Below are 19,393 nucleotides of genomic sequence, written 5' to 3'. Positions count from 1 at the left end.
TGATCCTAAACTTGTGGTGGATCATCAAAATAAAGCCTCTTCGATGCAGTACGCGGCTCTGTAGATGGCTGCAAAACCACAATTCAAAAGCCAAGTTAGAATTCTTTTGTAGAAAATAGTTCATAATTAACAACATAACTATGCATTTAACTTTAATTCCTTTGAAATTGAAATGTAGATTACCTCATCGGCTGATCTAGGAGCTAATGTCTTCACTCTCCTCTCCTTATCACTCTTAGGAGTTTTCTTGAAGACATACTTAAATGGATCCACGTTATGGCCGTACCGCGAAGGGGTCTATTGTAGATTAAATGTACAATTAATACAATGTACTAACATAAATATATCAAAAACACTTAAAAGCTATAATATAGAGAATAATGACGTACCTGTGCCTGAGATGCTTCTCCAATGGACTGAGGATGGCTCACCATCGATGTAGAAACTGTCGCTATTACCTATACAAAAATGTTCAAAGATTAAATACAATTAATATAATGATAAGTATTGAAGGTTAAAAACAATTAATTTTACATATCAAACAAAAGTGTGCCAGATCTTGAGATGCTTCTCCAGTGCAAGGAGGAGGGTTCACCATTGACGAAATAGGTATGGATATTTCCTATATGAAAAAATTATAAGATTATAATATATCACAAGTTCACATGTACTCGTGCATTTAATCATGAAATCAAGAAAATAAAGTAGAGATACATACCTTTGCCCTCTCTTGATCCGCGGGCGAATCAGGTGTATTCAACAAATCCACAAAGCTCAGTGGCCGCTGTACATGTAAAATAGCCAAAAAATACTAATCAATCTACAAACCCCAACTAATACTTGATTTTAACATTTTCAAACAATTGTACAACTAAAAATGTGTTCAATTACCTTCTTCCCATGTTTTGGCATCTTCGAGGAATTCTTTTTCTTAGGACGAGCCCTAGACATGGAGGGGGTACCCTAAAAAAAAAAATTAACATGAGATATTAGTACAGATAATAAATTAAATATAATTTTAAAAATCTAAAATGAAATGACTTGCATATTCCATCAAAACAATACATAAAAAGAGTTGTACAAAATATGATACCGTATAGCCTTGTAGGCCAAAATCGATCACTGAGAGCGTGATGTCATCAATCTGGGACATTTCCTCCCCTGTCAACACCTACAAACTAGAAATTGGACCAAGCATTAAAGATAGTGTAGACACTTAAAAATAATTATTTTAATTATTTTTAATTCCTCGCATAATTAATTAATTAATTATGTTAATTCAAATTCCTCTCAATATTAATTAAATATAATTAATATTGTCACTATAGCATATGATTGATTTATTTAATAAATCAATCCCTTTCTTTATTCTTCTAAAAAAATCAAATCCTCACAAATCTTCCTCTTAGCTAATTAATTTCAATTAATTAGTTAACCTACATGATTCCTACAAATCATCTTCTTAATTCATTCTTCTAGAAACTCCCTAAACTCACTTAACATTATTCTTCTAATTTTTTATTCCCTCCACTCATTCTCTCTCCTAGTCAAATTCTCCTACAAATATTAATCCCACCTAACATTTCCTCTAATCCCCCTCCTAATGAGTCGTTAATGGTTAATCATCACGATTAGTCACAAAGTCAACTCTTTGTCCTTTTCATCCAGCCACTAGCTTTAAATGCTCTTTTCCTAGGTGAATGCAAGATTTTCAAAATCACACATTCCTCTAGGCATCCCCTCTCCCAAGGAATTTTTAATTCTTTTTTATTCCTCCAATCCCCATGATATCCTTTTTTGAAGAATTTTTAATTCCTCCAATGCATCTTGTGGAGTGTGGAGATACGAAATGCCTTTAAGGCATATTTCTTGATCTCCACACCCTCTCTTGGACCTTGTGTGAGCTCACAAGTAAATCTTAGCCCTTCATCTTGAATTCATCCTAGCCATTCGTTTTCCTCTCCTCTTCCTATAAAATAGGGCTCCATCCCTTCATTCAAAACATCTTGAAATCCAGTAAGTTTATGCTATCCTTTTGAGCCTAGGAAATCATCTTGGCAACTTGATCATCTCATCCTTATCATTTTTCAAATCCATTCCATTTGTGCACAACATTGGAGAGCCATCCACATCTAGCAATCAAAGGAGCACATCAAGTGGAGCATTATCAAGGGGCGCCTTCACTTCATCAAGCTCAATCCAAAGGAGAAGGTAAAATAGCAAGGTGAAATGGTCTTTTAATGATATTTTAGCATTCTGCATGTTTATTTCATTATGTTTTGATCATTTGACCTTCAAATCTATTTTCCCCTCTTCAGATAGTTAGTATATCTTGTATTTTTTTGAATTTAAAGTGTACTATTCTATTTTAACATGTTACAAAATTTATACCTTAGGCATTGAAGTTGCAGCTATAGTAACTGGGGGAGGTGTATGGGATACCACTGCTGCATCCTGAAATGCATATTATTTGTCTCAATTTAAATCGATGTATAAATGAAAATTCTTTTATGTAATTACAAATTTAAAATGACTGATAAATAAAATGTTATGAATTCAAATCGACACACCTATGTCTGTGGCTTATGGGCAAACACCATGTCCATCAACTCATCTATCAGCGCGACATCCTCAATCATGTGAGCCTGACATCTACAACCACAAATCATGCACATATGATATGAGGATCCACTGCACCAGCTACATCATCTATACCCAAGCATATCCCCGAGCAACTGACACACATATGTTGGATGGGCTCTCTATTGCCCTCTAATGGCTCATCATCCAATACAATAGGGTGTGCTAATGACGTCCCATGCTGGATGATGGCACTAGTCAATGTTGTGACCGCTTGAAGAGTCTGAAGCTCCATCGACTCTTTCAACTCTAATGGGACAACCTGATGCACCTTTGGTTTGGGTGCTAGGGGGCGGCGACTCTCTGCGGGTAATCGCCTATGGACTCTAGGTCTATCTTGGGCAAAGCCACCACCTCTACCATGAAACTCTCTCATGTCAAAATAGTTTGGCCGCACATCGAGCACAAACTCACAATATATTTTTCTCAAAAAATATAATGGCACCTCATAATTATTACAAGGTGGATCATCAAAGACCATCCACCACCTCTGCCAAAAAAGATTCTTCATTTGCATATTGGTACACCAATGTATGGGAAACCTCTTTGCATTAAGAGGTAATGACTGACCAGTTTTGGGATCAATAAAAAGAGCACATATTTGTTGTTTAGTAATATTTTTGTTTTTTACTCCATCGTATGATAGCCCATTGGCATAGAATTGACGACACCTATCCCTAAAGCTTCCCCATTTGGTAATTTCTATGGAAATAGCTATGGCACCACTAGCTAATGTTTCTAGGCTAGTGGTGAGGGATTGATGATGGTCAAGTTCAGAAGTTTTCAATTTAACAATCAGTCTATTAATTTTAGATGTATTTTGTCCTAATTGATTAATTAATTCTTCTTGTGTTTTGGGTGTGCGGTCAAAAAGAGGAATTGGGGGTTGTTCTTGTGTGTTTTCAGGAGGTGCATTCGATTGTTCTTGTGGGTTTTCAGGAGGTGCATTTGGCTGTTCTTGTTCTGGATTAGAAGAATCTGGTTTTTGAAACAAAAAATGAAAAAACCTAATCAAAATTAATGAAATTAAATTCAAAATGTAAAACAAATTGCATAAACCAGAAAGAAAGACAAAAATAAACAAAAACTAACCTTGATCTATAGCTTGGAGGACAAATATAACACCCCATTCGCAGTTTAGGAGAGGAAATGGAAAAAAAACGAAGTTAAAAATGCACTATTCACGGGTAAATGAGACCCAGTTTTTTTTTAAAAACTTTTTTTACTAGGCATCGCGTACGCTGTTTTATTTGGATTATTAGTGCTTATGTGCTCATTTTCCTATGAGTAGTGCGTACACGCTTATTTTCCTAGGCATAGCGCGTACGCACTCATTTTCCTAAAAGCAGTGCGTACACGCTACCTTTTCTAGGCTCGGGAAGAACAAACCTAAGCGCGTACGCGAGAATTTTAAATTTTAAAACCACGTACGCGCTGCTTGTTTTTCCATTTTTTTTTGGGTGGTGTCCACTTTTCTGACCACCATCTTTGTGCACACGCCCGAGAATGTTATTGATTGATTTAGCAAACCTCTAATCATATAAAAATTTACATGGTACAAGAAGTCCATGGGTCTTGTAATTAGTTAATTTATGTTTTCCTATGGATGTATTTATAATGTATGATGTCAAGTGGGATAATATTAGAACCAAGGTGTCATCAACCTTGCAAATCCTGTGTATTTAATTAATACTAATATTCTATGTAAATCACTCATAATGGATGAGGGATTCACCATCAATAGTGATTATTTTTTACCATTAGGATTTTATTGCTATGATAATTAATTAATTTACCAACAAGAAGTTACTATTTATTCGACAAGGATATTGGATGTTATGGAGGTTTTAAGCACCCAAATTCCGATGAGGTTGTTAATAAACCTTAAAAAAAATAAAAAGTGTATCCTCTTTGGTAGTTATTTCTATTTTCATTTGATTTTTCATGATTATGATCTCATATGCATAAAATTTTCAATATAATTTCATTGTTTACTTTATCTTAATTTATATATTTTCAGTGAAGAAGACCATAACAAGGAGGGAAGTAATATAGTGGCAGCTGGAAGTTGGAGGTTGATACTTTAACACAAACCTAATTTGGCTAAGGAATTATACAACATTGTGCACCTACTTATTGAGGATTTCTATGACAAAAATAAAGTCATTAAAGCAATATGGTACATATCTATAAAGCCATTTTTTGTTTTAGGTATTGAGTTAAGGAGGTAGTTGGAGAAATAAATTTATAACATGTAATGAATCTAATATCATTTAGAAAGGCTATAAACATGATTGGGGCTATTTTTAAAGCTACTCGCAAGCACTTATGTGACATTCTAAGCCATTAGAATTCATATTTATTATAGACATGATCAATTGTAGATCTAAAACCGGGTTTCCTCTAAACCTAGGAGAGAATTAACAATAGAACATGTTCTATTGTATTGGTAATATGTGACATCATGCAAAACTAAAGTAAGTTAAAAATTTTAAATTCTTGTAAAGTATTGCTAATTAATTGTCTGTCATTTATCTTTCAAGGAATTTAATGTCTAAAGAAGGTGGTTGTTACTATGATTTGGGAAAAATCTAAATGATATGTGATGGCTAGGTGCACAATATTATCACATGTTAAGGTTTTAAAGATCTCCAAGGTAACATAAATGAGCTATAAATCAAGTTTCTCTTAATGAAGTTAAGACTTGTCCAATTAGTATTGTTATAGAGTTCTTATTTCCTCTATTCTAAGTAGAATAAGGTGTCAACTCTATAACTTAAGATTTATTTCTATAAAATTTTAAGTATTATTATTTCTAAGAAGGTGTTTGCATACATAGCCTTTCACTAACTTGCAGGTCTTCATGGGTTTGTAATGGAAATTTTGAGGATTTATATCTATATTTGATGATACATTTTCTAGTGTGATTGTTATATAGGATTAGCCAATCTTCTCACAAATTGTAAAAATTTCTCAAAGCTTTCTTGAGGGTATTTTCCACTTTAATATAAAGCATATACATTTGCTCATTCATGAAATATTTAAATATACTTGATCTTTGATATTTATGACATGCAGGAGTAATTCTATCACCCCAAGGATCAATACATTGGTCTTTGATTGCTAGTTCATCCACCACACTAAATCAATCCAAAACCTTAATTCTTTTACATTAGTTTGATTCTAGTTGTCTTACTAACTATGCATAACCCCTTGCTTTAAAATCTTACCACTTATTAAAGTTAGTTCTAAGAACTTCCTTATTCTCTTTAATTTTATTCTCTAAATATCAAGTAACATCCTCATATATCCTATAATACTAAGAACTTCCTTATTCTCTAAATTTCAAGTAACAACCTCATACATCCTATAGAACCTAAAATGAAGAAGAGTCACCCTCTCCATTTAATCATCCTTGATTGCTTACAATCTAATTGTAAATTTTACTACATTAACTTAAACTTTTAAATTACATTTCTTTCAATTATAACAACCCATATCCCTAACTAATACACTATTTTATTCAATTCGATTTATATTAGACCAAAAAAAAAAAAAGCACACATATAGATCGTAACAGTCTATTCTAACATCAAGAATTAAATTACAGTTTGTCAATCTTGGAACCCTTGATTAGGGGATTATTTTTTGCAAGACTCTGACGCCCAAATGTCTTGTGATCAAAAGAACAATTATGTTCCTCTGGATATCTGTGCTTGCTACAAAATACATGATCACATCTACACTTAAAACTCACACCCATTCTGCAACGCTTATTGCAGTTGAAACATCTGCACTCTGTTACCTCTTTCTCCATTTTCCCTTCTTCTTTCTCTATATATCCTCCTTTCTCACTTTCTTCTGCTTTTTTACCTGCTGCTTCGCTCTCTTCTTTCCCCTTCGCTTTCTTTGCCACCTTTTCAGCTAACGATTGTTTCTCCATATATTTTTTGTAACAGATTGAACACATATTCATATTCTCAGCAGTACCGAAAAACCCACATTTCTTAATGCAAAGGTTATTCTCTTCTGACATCTTTAAGTCTATGCAATTTTAATTCGAATGAAATAGATAAATTTGATTTCTTCATTCAATCCGGGTTTCTATTCTTATATGCTTTGAACGATTTGCAATGGAGCACGAACCAACAGACACGTCGTTTTTCTTTACAATGGCCCGTGTTACTTTTTAATCATTTAATTTGCCCTACCGAATTCATCATGAAGCAGTAAACAAAATACTAGAAAATTTGTAGAGAGTAGAAGATGGAGGATTTTGGATGTTGAAAACATTCATTCTACACCATTTTCCTATAGGAGGTGGAGGAGTTCTATAAGTTGGATAATCTCGGGGTGGTAATGGTTGATTTCATTTTCATGTTTATTCCGAGGATTTGAATTGGAAGATTAGAATTTTTGTTCGTTTAGAGGGAGAAGTGGATGTGAAGAGGTCTATGTTTGGTGTTGCAAGTCTCAATGAACATTTGAGATAGCAACATGAGCCATCTTTATACACTTTTCTTATAGCTTTTCACACATCTTGGGTTTTCTAAGCAATATCTTGGTGTCGGTTCTCATTTGAGGTGTGTATGATCTTTGTTCTTCTTGTTTTTGTTCTTATCTTTAGTTCTAAGCAAGTTTAGATTGTAGTAATCATATGAAATGGATATTGTAATAGAAGTTGAGTGTGTTTTTTGTTTGTAGAGTTATTATGGGTCTATTGTAGATAAGGACTATAGCATAACCTTAGTCTTTTACAAATTAAGTGGTATCTAAGATATAAAGGATCAACTAAATTATAGCATAACCTAAGGTTAAGGTCTATAACTTGGATAATTTTGTGGTGGCAAGGGGTGACTTCATTTTCATACTTATTTGAAAGATTTCAATTGAAAGATTAGCATTTTCACTCTTGTAGTAGGCAAAGTAGTATGATAAAGCTTGTGTTTAATGTTGTAAGTCTCAATAAACCATGTGTAATTATGTAATGTCTATGTGAATATTTGAGATAGAAGCATGAGATGTTTTTATAGACTCTTCATAGAGTTTTTCACTCCTCTTGGATTTTCTCAAGAAATACCTTGGTCTTTGGTTCTCATTTGAGGTGTGTGATATTTGTTCTTGTTATTTCTATGCTTCTATTTAGTTCTAAGCAAGTTTAGGTTATGGTAATCCTATAAAATGGATATTATAATGAAAGTTGAGTGTTTTTTTTTTTGTTTGTATAGTTCTTATGGGCCTATTTTAGATAATGACTATAACATAACCTCAGTCTTTTACAAATTAAGTTGAATCTAAGATATAAAGCATCAATAACAATGTTGGTGGACACAACATTCCGTATACTAGATCAAGTGGAAGTAATAATCTTAATCCATACAAACTTGAAATTATCTCTGGATAGTGGATAAGAATATGAAGAGATTTGGTAAGGGATGAAGAATATGATGAGATCCATTTCAAGTGGTTGGAAGATGATGTTGTGATACTAAGCAATGTGGTGGAAAATTTTGATTGGTTGGATAACATATTGATTGCTTTAATCAAGAGTTTGAAAAGTAAGAGGTCTCATAAAAGAATAGAGCTAGGAAAGTTTGAAATTCAATGAGGAGATTCTTCAAAAGAGAGTTTCTTCAAAGTTAAAGATAAAATATATATTCAACACTATAATTGATGAATAAGTGTGGAAAAATATGAACAACATATTTGACAAATAAAAGATATTTCACAAATAAAAGATATTTCACAAATAAAAGTTCATTTAATTTGCACAAACTCTTGCCACACAAATAAATTTTACTTGTTAGGCTTAAGCATGCTAGTCACATATTTACATTCTACAAAAGTTATGCATTATCCTTGGACTATATGAAAGTAGCTCCTCTATAAATAGAATACTTAAAAGGGGTGATGAAAAAGAAAATTTATCAAATTTTCTAGGTGGAGTATGTGATGCAATGACACTATTGGACTAATAAAAGTAAGCTTAATGTGTACAAGAGTACACAAGTGAAATTGAGAAAAGATAGGTTCAAATACAGAAGGACGCCAAGGACAAGTGTTTGTAGATAAAGTACCTTGGAGGGTTATTTAGGATCCTAAAGAGGTCTATACTCATAAAAAAAGAAATAGTAACGAATCATGTGCTCAAGTACACTATCTTGACTTGAAAAGAAAAAAAAACTTCTCCTTTTAGGACAAAGAACAAGGAAAAAGAGATAAAAACTTGGCAAGGGAAAAAATCAAGGGTAATGCGTAAGGAAAGTTCAAGAATAAAGATAATAGTTTTGTCTAAAAGAAAGAAAAGAGGAAGAAGAAAGATAAATCTCATTCTTCACATTGTGATAAGGATGGCCATTCAAATGAGAGGTGTTGAAATCTACATCTAAAATTTGCACCTTCATGAAGGAGGAAGAAGAAAGATCCAAACTCAACCTTATCCTTGTGCGATGCAAAATTATACTTGTATATTTGGTGAGACTTCCAAAGGAAAAGAAGAAAAAACACAAAATTATTCAAATCTAGATAAAGGACAAAAAGAGGGATTTATTGTTTTACAACTGTTCTCAGTCGTCTCATTTCACAAAAAATAGTAGGTGAATTGGGATTGAATACCATGGATCATCAACAACCCTCTTTCACACAATTGGCTCAAGCAAGGAGTGGATGTTTCTATCAAGGAAAAATGTATGTCATCATTTTGCATAGGAGCTAATTTCAAGAATAAAATTATGGTTAATTTCATTCCTTTCTATTGTATATGGAGTTTTTTGGAATTCCGTAAATTTACACATGAAGATGTTATTTACTTGCACAATATAAATTAATTGATGATTTTTCTACATGGGTATTGTGCTGCTACAAGGAGGTAGGAAATTCATTATCATCTAGAAATATTTAGAGGAAATATGATGAATTATAGTACATATGAAAAAATTGAAATTCCTCATTTTTAGTGGTAAATAAATAGAAGTGTGACATAATAAACAAGAAAATGATGGTGCATGCTAATCACTAACAATTATATCTCTCTCCATTTCTGGGAGCCTTCTTGTTTCAAAGCCATCGACAACTCCATTGGAAGCTTCTTGAAGGTTGATGATGTCACGTTCTCCATGGTTCATTCTACCTTTTCTCGCCTATTAATTGATGTCGACATATCTCTGGCCCTCCCCATGGATGTGGTTCTTATGGTTGGGGATAGGCCATGGACTCAACCGCTAGATTATGAGGGCCTCCCCTTTCGCTACCGAAGGTGCTTCTCAACAGGTCACTTAGCTTCAGATTGTTCTCTCTCTCTTCATAGAGACACTGCTACTTGGTGGAAGGATGCTACTGAAGCTCACTTGACAATTAATGCTTATGAATCTTTCTCGGTTGAATCCTCTCGAGATGAGGTGCCCCTTACTACTCGTGAAGCCTTTGCTAAAATTACTATTGCCGTGAACTCTTCTACCCCCTTGGCTCCTACATCTATTGCTCCTGATCCATAACTTTGCTCTTCTCCTGGAGATTCCACTCTTGATGTTGTTCTTTAGCAACAGTTTGTTGTTGTTCTGCAGTAGTAGTCTAGTAGTGACTTTGCGGGGTCTTCAAAGCAGTCACCAGTGAGGAGAGACCTCAAAGAGATCAATCCAGACTAGTTAGCAAGAGTAACACAACAGAAACACAAAGATATGATGGAGGCAATGCAGAACAAATTGTCTTATTTCATGAAAATTGATTACAACCAACCGGTAACAATAGGGTTATAGCATAACCGGCTCACAAGCCTGGTAGAACATATAGAATAGGTCACAACCGAGACCTTGAATTTTAGGATATATCTTCTATGCACAGTATAGGTACTTGATTCTCTGATTGATTGCATTCTAATGCACAATTACAATTATATATATCGATCCAAAGGATCCAGTTGGCCCAAAAGGGATCAAAACCCAAAGAACAAGACATGACGTGTAAAATAAATAAGGTCGACCTCCGCCAAGAGATTCCTCCAGAAAATCGAAAGGATGAAACATAGATCATGGGAAAAGGTCGACCACATGCCAAGGAACATCAAAATCAATGCCCAAGGCTTGGCAAGCTTCAAAAGGGGTTCTGGTAGATCACCAAAATAGGTCTAAGCAACCGGTAACAAGAACTGTCAACTAGTAATAGGAAACTATCAAGGAAACCGATAGAGATATATTGCCGGAAAATGATCCAAATGCAATGCGGTCTGGAAACAAGAAAGATGATCAATTTTTCAAGTAGAATCCAACTCTACAGGATCCGGTGAGCGAAAACTGGGACACACAGAAAAAAAAAGTTGAAACTGCTGTAAAGCGGAAAAATCGCGATCGAACCCTAGTTGCTCTCCCCTCTTCCAACTCCAAGGAGAGAGAAGGGAGGTTCGCTAGGATTCGATGGTTTTCACTTAGGGGGGAGAATTTACATTCAAAAGAGGGGTTGAAACCCACAAGATCCAATCCCACGCAATGCAAGATTGGATGCTAAATGAGTTTCAAGGGTTAAGACAGCAAGGCTACCCTCTTTTGTAAAGAATGTGCATAGAAGAATTGAGCTAGGAATGCATAAAAAGTGACAAAGATTCGCTTATAAACTGAGATAGGAATACAGTATGAAGCTGCGGACCTAGAATTAGCAGTAAAATGTCGATACGGCGCTGTCCTGCAAATTTGAGCAAAATTTGTCGGGATGATGGCGCCCGGCGCCACGGTCCTCCGAAAAATCCGCGAAACGAAGGGGGATCTGTTCGTCTCTGCACAAGGATTCCAGATCTTCAATCTCAGCCGCGTACCTGCAACCTACACACAGAAAAGCGAAGACGATTGGGGGGTTAGGGATTAGGGGTTTGCCTTTAGGTCAAACCCCGGTTTTGGAATTAACCAAGAAATGAGCAAGAGCTGTAAATGTAAATGACTGTAAAACAAGTACTAATACCTTGTTCTAAGGATGTTTGTATCCTTATGTGCGAAGGTTTAGATATTGTATGTTGTATGTTGTAGTAGTATGTGATCTCCTCTCCAATGGTTGAATCCTTGTCTTGAATGCAACACTTAGCCTTGAATGGAGACTTGAAATGATCAATTGCTTGAAGGAATGCTTGAATGCTTGAATGCTTGAGTATAGTTTCCACACCTTTTTCATCATATGACCTTCTTCCCCAAATGGGAGAGGCAAATGTAGTTTATATACTTGTCAATTAGGGCTGATAGACTGATTTTCCCGACCTTAGGCTGACCAGGAAAGTTAATTTCCAAATTGCAAACAAAAAGACCCAAGACCCCTTAGGAGACCGGGCGCAAAATAGGACCCAGGGACCAGGGCGCTGGGCGCCCTGGTCCCACCTCCCGGGACAATAGGGTGCAAGGAGGTTCAGGCCAGGGTACTTGAAAAATGCAGTTTTCAGTGTCATAATCAGGTTTCGGGGTCTCCATTCAGGTTGCATGTTGCGTCGCCATCGTGAAGACCGAAATGCAGTCGAAATTGCAAGTGTCGCAATTTTAGGACGCTACATTTAGCCCCCACTTTAGCGGGAGTATGTATGCTCATACTTCCGGTAAAGTACAAGGAAACAACATTGAAAGACTTTCACCACGTCAAGGAGGCAAGACACACCAAGCCCCCAGTGGACTAAGGATCTTACGACTTCGATTGACAAAGTAAAAGGGAAGATCACGAGGGAGAACCATGACTGTCAGTAGTAAGGTTCCCTCACTATGAGTCATGCAAGAAAGATATCAAGAATTTTCAAGGCAAAGCTAAATTTGTCAAGAAATTTTCAAGTATCTTGAAAAGATATGAACGGGATGTATGCCCCCCTACGTTAAAGCGATCGCACACGCCTCACCGGGGGTGATTGTTTTAACGTAGTGATACACATAAGAATGAGAAAGGAAAGGAGCATGTTATCGCAAGGATTTAGCCCCCAAGTGTGAGATAAGCCCAAGGATAATAGACACAAAACACAAAGCACAAGGTGACTTCGCTTTCCTTGGGGTCAGTATGCTGTATGATAAGTCATGTATATATCATATGTATGTATGCATAATTGTTCTTCATTCCCCAATCAAGGAAGGTCACCTAGAAGAAGGGAACACATGTGTCTTTTGAGTCAACATGAGAGAGATCGAGAGATCTCAATGCTTTGCATCATCCTCAAGTAGACAACACTAAGGACAATAAATAGAAGAATGAGAATAACATATAGAAGAAGTAACACAAGAGAGGAGGAGAGAATCTGCTATGCTAATGTAACTAGTCTAGCACGTCATCTACCCCCCGATCTTGCTGATCAATGTTTCGGGAAGGCAGGGAACACACTAGAGGAGGAACATTCAACACAACAGATGGAGCTATCACAAGATCCAAACAAGGGCTATGTTCATGTTCCGAGCCACATTGTTCTTGTCTAGGAGCTAGGATAAGTGCTTTAGAAAATTCATTAGATAAATGGTTATCAATATCAACAAGTTCATATTCACTATCAGAATGAACAGGAGTAACATTTTCATCATGAATAACATTTTCATCTATATCATCATCAAGATTTATAAAAATAGGATTTTTAACTCGCACAGGATCAAGACCATCATGCATCTTATGTTTAGGAGATTTAGGCTCAATGTCCGGCTGAGGAGAAAATGGAATAATGCTTGTTGAAGGTGTTTTTGGAGATTTCAAAGTTTGAGAAGCAGCTGCTTGAGCCCTAAGACGACGCTTTCGTCGGCGTTCACGTGCAGAATGATTTCGTCTAGTCTTAGTAGGAAGTGAAGAAGATTGAGGAGGAGGAATGTTCTCATCCCTATCACTTGGGTGTTTAGGTTGTGGTCTCTTAGGCTGAATAATAGGAGAAGAAGAAGGTCTCTTCTCTCTATAAAAGGAAGGAGGAGGAACTGCTCCATATAAAGGAGGAATTTTTGGTTTAGGAAGGAGACCAAGTCCATCATGACGAGGAGGTATAGGTCTACTTTTAGGAAGTTTATTAGACATAGTCACATCCATAAGGATGGGTTGGGAATCTTCTTGAGGAAAGACATTAGTTTTATCTTTCAAAGGAAGAACTTCCTTCTCAAGAATGATAGGAATGTCAAGTTTAGGTGTTCTAGGTTCACTTAAAGATAGGATCATATCTGTTTTCCACTTTTGATAAGATTTGAAAAGATGATCACTTCACGGAGGAAGAGATTGGAATTGTTTAGGCCAAAAGTAATCAAGAGGAACACTAGAGGTTCTTTCAGCTGGTTTAAAGAGGCTATGATTGACAGTAACAACTTCACCATTATGGGGAAATTTCAAACACTTATGAATAGGAGAAGCAATAGCTTTCATGGAAGATAGCCAAGGATAGCCAAGCTTCACACGAAATTGTTCGGAAGATGGAATAATAGCAAAGTTCACATCAAGGGATTTGTTATAGACTTCAATAGGCAATGTAATAGAACTAATTGCGGGAGAAGAAAATGCATCAAATAGTTTCACAATCACATCTATTTTATCATAAATCACTTGATTCAATTGCAAAGTAAAAAGAAATTCTTCAGTAATAACATTAACCATGCACGAAGGATCAATAAGCACTCCACGGCAAGGTGTATTCTTGACTTTTGCAACTATGTATAAAGGACCATCAGGTGCCCTAATGGTTTCATTGGAATCAAATGTGATGGAAGGTTCTTTAGGGTTTTCTTGCTGCTCTACAAAGTTAATCATATTTGGAGTCATAGACACAAGACCATCAGATGAAAGAGAGGAATCATTAGTCTCAATCGCATTAGAGGTATGAGAAGGTAATGGATCAGTGAAAATCTGAAGATTTTGATTAGGAGGAGCTACAGATGTATTGCCTTTATCATTCACTCCAGAAACAGAAATAGTATTATTATCAATCAAATCTTGAATTTTACCCTTTAAAGAAAAACATTTTTCAGTATCATGCCCAGGCTGACGATGAAATTGACAAAAGGCTTTGTTATCAAAATAAGGTGAAGTAATCTTTGCAGGATCAATTTGTCTTATAGGAGGAAGAGTAAGCACATTTTGTTCCAATAATTTATTCATAATACTATGCAATGATTCATTCAAAGGAGTATACTTTCTTTCTTTCTTGAAAAATTTAGAAATAGGAGGCACACCTGATGCTGCATTCACATTGTTGTTGATGATGTTTTCATTGAATTTGATGGAGTCTCTATTCGGTTTAAACTTCCCAAATGGTTGTTGACTGCTATCACCCTTATCACTCGGAGCCATAGGATGTGATTGTTCCATTTGACTCACAGTCAGTTGATAATTGTGAAGAGTTGCACACAACTGTTGGAAAGAAGTAAACTCAGAAAACAGAAGTTTGTCTCGAATATCTTTTTGTAAATTAGAAATAAAGATTCTTTGAATATCATTGTCAGGCACTGGAAAAGAAATTTGAGCATACAAATGCTTATATCTACCAATGAAATCAGTCACTTTTTCTTTAACACCTTGTTTACAATGCATTAAATCAATCAAAGTAACTTTAGGACTTATATTGTTTTGAAATTGTTGAACGAAAGCATTTGCAAGTTGTTCGAAAGAAGTAATAGAATAGGAAGGCAACGAGCAATAGGGTCAGTGCAAGAAGATGAGTCCACCTTTTGGCAAAAAAGTGGAAGTGTTTTCCCTGATTTTCAGATTTTGTCTCATTTGAGCTTAAATTTTGAAACACTTAGAGATTGAATCTTAGAAAAAGTCAGTAATATAAAAGATAGCCCTCTGAGTGTACTTTCCAAATATATAATTTATTTTAATACCCACATAATAAAAAATAACTTTTTGAATGGAGTTCTAAAAACTATGTTTTAAAAATGCTTGTTTTAGGACCATACCATGCATGTGTACGACCCACACTTTTTGACACAATTAAAATTATTTTCTCAAACCGTTTTGGAAAATGGTTTGTAACACACTGAAGATTGATGAGCATATTTTTCTGTATTTTTTTTTATAATATTTTTTTTTTAATTAATTTTTTAATGGCCGTAATTATCTTTTTAAAAATTTGACATGTACGACCCACATAATTTGATGTAAACTTAACATTTTTTGATTTTTTTTTCTTTTAAATACAAAATAATTTTGTGTAGATTGATGACATATAATTTTTTTTCCAAAATTCTTTAAAATAAAAAAGTTATTAAATTAACAAAATTAGTTAATATTTTAAATTTATGGACCCGATTTAGTATAAATTAAATGAAAAATAGTTAAAATAATCAATTTTTAAATAAATTTACATATTTAGAATCTAGACAGTATAATCTAAAATGGGTTTTAATTTCATATAAAAATTCTCTGATTAGAGGCACGTAAACTATTTCTGAAGTTCATATTTGTGCTTTCGTTCATGGAGATTTGAATTTGCAGGTCCATGTCTCAGGTGTGGCCATCCCAGGCCTATCCCGAGCCTAATCCCGAGCCAAGTGGCGGGTTGTGGAATCAACTTCCACAAAACGGGCCCCCGTTTTCAAACAAGGGCGGCTTGTGGAAAAAAAAGGAAAAATGTCATTTAGAAACGGGGGCCCACTTTTAAATAAAACGGGCCCCCGTTTTTAAAAACGGGCCCCCATTTTTAAAAAACGGGCCCCCGTTTCTAAAAAACGGGCCCCCGTTTTGTTTAAAAGCGGGCTCCCGTTTTAGAACAAAACGGGGGCCCGTTTTTTTTTGCTTCAGACCCTCGTTACCTTTCGGCTCGGGAGCCCGAAGCATAAACGGGCCCCCGTTTATAAGAGTGCATTTTCCATCGCGTGGACTTCCGCGAATTTGTGACTCATTACCTTGCACTTGCCCAATACCATTGTAGGGCTTTGTCTCTTAATGTTCTAGTGAATAGTTTTGCAAGCAACCTTTGGTCATAAGCAAAATCAGTACAAATTGTTTGAAAAGTCTTAACATGTGTTAGAGGATCTCCTTTACCATTATAAAGCTCCAAATGCGGGATTTCAACATGTTTAGGGGGAATAGCTCGAACAATGTCAAGAGAAAGTGGGCTCGCAACATCAAATGTGGGCACACTAAACTTAGATTGATTCATAGAGGCAATTTGTTGCTGTAAAGAAGAGACAGTTTGTGCAAGATTGTTAATGGTCGCTTCAGTCGAAGAGTTCATATTAGATGTGTTAGATTGAGATGGAGGTGTTATGTTATTGAAAGAAGGTAAAGAGTAAGGTGGTGGGACCCTATGATAATTAGTCATAGGAGATGATTGGACAGGAGGAACACTACAAGGAGGAATGGAATGATTAAATGAATTGCCCCCTTGCGTCATGTTCATTTGCGGAGATGTAATAGGAACACTCATTGAAGGAATGAATGAAGAAGTCAGATTAATTGAAGAGGAAGGATTGCCCCCATGACTAGTGATCACAGGGGGAATGTCTTGTGTAGAAGTAGCCATTTTGTTTGATGTAAAGGTAGGTATGCTAGCAATAGAAGTCATCAAAGGAAGAGAATGATTGACTTGAGTAGGAGGTTGTGTATAACCTAAAGTTTTGGCACAACTCTTCATAGGCATCACGTTCGAATTCACAATGTGTGAAATACCACGCAAAATATCAATTCCATTCTTATCACTTTGAAGCATACGTTTTAGACCCTCAATTAAAGGAAGAGCTTGACTATCAGGGTATTCTTGAGACATCCATTGTCGAAAATCGTCAAATTGGTTATCCAATTTCGAAATTTGTTCTTCAGAAACCTCATGGAGAGCTTCTTCATCATTAGGAGGATTAGAGGAATTACCCATGTCCTCGTTAAAAAGGCTATTCAAATTAGGTTCCATCTCCTCAGTAGTTAAACCTCGGAAAGACTTAATTCTACGGCTTCGTCTAATGGGAATAGTGTAAGTAGGGCTTATTGTTGTAAAACTCATGCACTAGAGAAGGAGAGAAAATTTTGATTTTAGAGGTAGCAATTTTCAGTAAAATCAGCCAATCTTTTGGATTTAAGCTGTTAAATGCAATCACAACAGTCTCCCGAAATTTCGGAAAAAATGTCTGGGACCGTGGCGCTCGGAGTGCAACACGGTCCTTGCAACTTTTTTTGAAATTTGCAGGGATGAAAGGTATGATGATTTTAAAGCCAATCTGAAAAAATTGAGTGATTTTACGATCTGTAGATAGGCCAAATTAAAGTTGCAATCTCAAAATTGAACCCTACCCAAATTGTCGAAAAATGCAAAATTTGAATTTTGAAAAAGAGAGGGAAACTGAAATTTTGAATTTTATGATTTTAGAGGGAATGTCAAAAGCAATGCAAGTTTTGAAATTCAAAAATTGACTCAATTTCACGCAAAATTCAATTTTGAAAGCGAAAATCAAAGTTGTTGTAATTAAGCACTTAATTTCAAAAGTCACAAAATGCAAGAATTTGAATAAAGCACTAAAATTTTTAATGAATGTTAACGCACTTTTCAGATTTAGGACAGTAAGAACACAATTTTTACACAAAATTTCAGTTTCAATGATTTTTGAATGTTTCAAAGCCTTAATCCAAGCAATTACAAGACCAACTTTGACTGTAATTTTGAAGGTGTTAAAATTGATAAAATCAACCAAAATTCTGGATTTTAGCAGAAAAATACAGTAAGATCTCGCTCCCGAAATTTCGGAAAAAATGTCGGGGACGATGGCGCTCGGCGCCACGGTCCTCGCAACTTTTTTCCAAATTTTCAGGGATGAAAGATATTGTGATTTTATTGCGGAATCCAAAGTTACAACTGATTTGGAAATGTTTTGATCAGTGAAATTGTCGGACAAAGGTTGAATCAAGAGGGTTTCAAAAATTAGGGTTTTGACACTTAACCGCTTAATTTTCAAAATTAAAACATAGATATGAATTGATAATTTGTAATAGAAGGATAGATCTGAAACAAGCATTAACAATTAAACATTTCACAAGCTTAACTAAAAAAGAAATTTTAGGGTTTTTATGCAATCACCTCTAAAATTTTGCAAAAGATCAAACATGGAAATGTAATCAATTTTTTTTCAGATCTAAGCATGAAAAATCAGAAAGGATGTTCACGTCGAGTTCACCAAAATGTAAAGTGGAAAAATCGCGATCGAACCCTAGTTGCTCTCCCCTCTTCCAACTCCAAGGAGAGAGAAGGGAGGTTCGCTAGGATTCGATGGTTTTCACTTAGGGGGGAGACTTTACATTCAAAAGAGGGGTTGAAACCCACAAGATCCAATCCCACGCAATGCAAGATTGGATGCTAAATGAGTTTCAAGGGTTAAGACAGCAAGGCTACCCTCTTTTGTAAAGAATGTGCATAGAAGAATTGAGCTAGGAATGCATAAAAAGTGACAAAGATTCGCTTATAAACTGAGATAGGAATACAGTATGAAGCTGCGGACCTGGAATTAGCAGTAAAATGTCGATACGGCGCTGTCCTGCAAATTTGAGCAAAAGTTGTCAGGACGATGGTGCCCGGCGCGACGGTCCTCCGAAAAATCCGCGAAACGAAGGGGGATCTGTTCGTCTCTACACAAGGATTCCAGATCTTCAATCTCAGCCGCGTACCTGCAACCTACACACAGAAAAGCGAAGACGATTGGGGGGTTAGGGATTAGGGGTTTGCCTTTAGGTCAAACCCCGGTTTTGGAATTAACCAAGAAATGAGCAAGAGCTGTAAATGTAAATGACTGTAAAACAAGTACTAATACCTTGTTCTAAGGATGTTTGTATCCTTATGTGCGAAGGTTTAGATGTTGTA

At 35.6% G+C, this 19,393-nt stretch overlaps 1 protein-coding gene across 1 annotated transcript; it reads right to left on the bottom strand.

Moving 5' to 3' along the window:
* Window positions 1–6,244: 6,244 nt before the first annotated feature.
* On the bottom strand, window positions 6,245–6,676 carry LOC131875836 (zinc finger A20 and AN1 domain-containing stress-associated protein 7-like). The gene has a single exon (XM_059220526.1). It carries the CDS (start codon window positions 6,674–6,676, stop codon window positions 6,245–6,247), a length of 432 nt encoding a protein of 143 aa, XP_059076509.1.
* Window positions 6,677–19,393: the final 12,717 nt, after the last annotated feature.

Source organism: Cryptomeria japonica, chromosome 5 (assembly GCF_030272615.1).
Source record: "Cryptomeria japonica chromosome 5, Sugi_1.0, whole genome shotgun sequence".
NCBI classification, from domain to species: domain Eukaryota; kingdom Viridiplantae; phylum Streptophyta; class Pinopsida; order Cupressales; family Cupressaceae; genus Cryptomeria; species Cryptomeria japonica.
The sequence above is the reverse complement of the archived record's forward strand: the minus strand, read 5'-3'. Positions and strand labels throughout refer to the sequence as shown.

Coding starts and splice junctions, on each gene's coding strand:
- LOC131875836 (XM_059220526.1), bottom strand. CDS start 6,676: ATGTCAGAAGAGAATAACCTTTGCATTAAGAAATGTGGGTTTTTCGGT.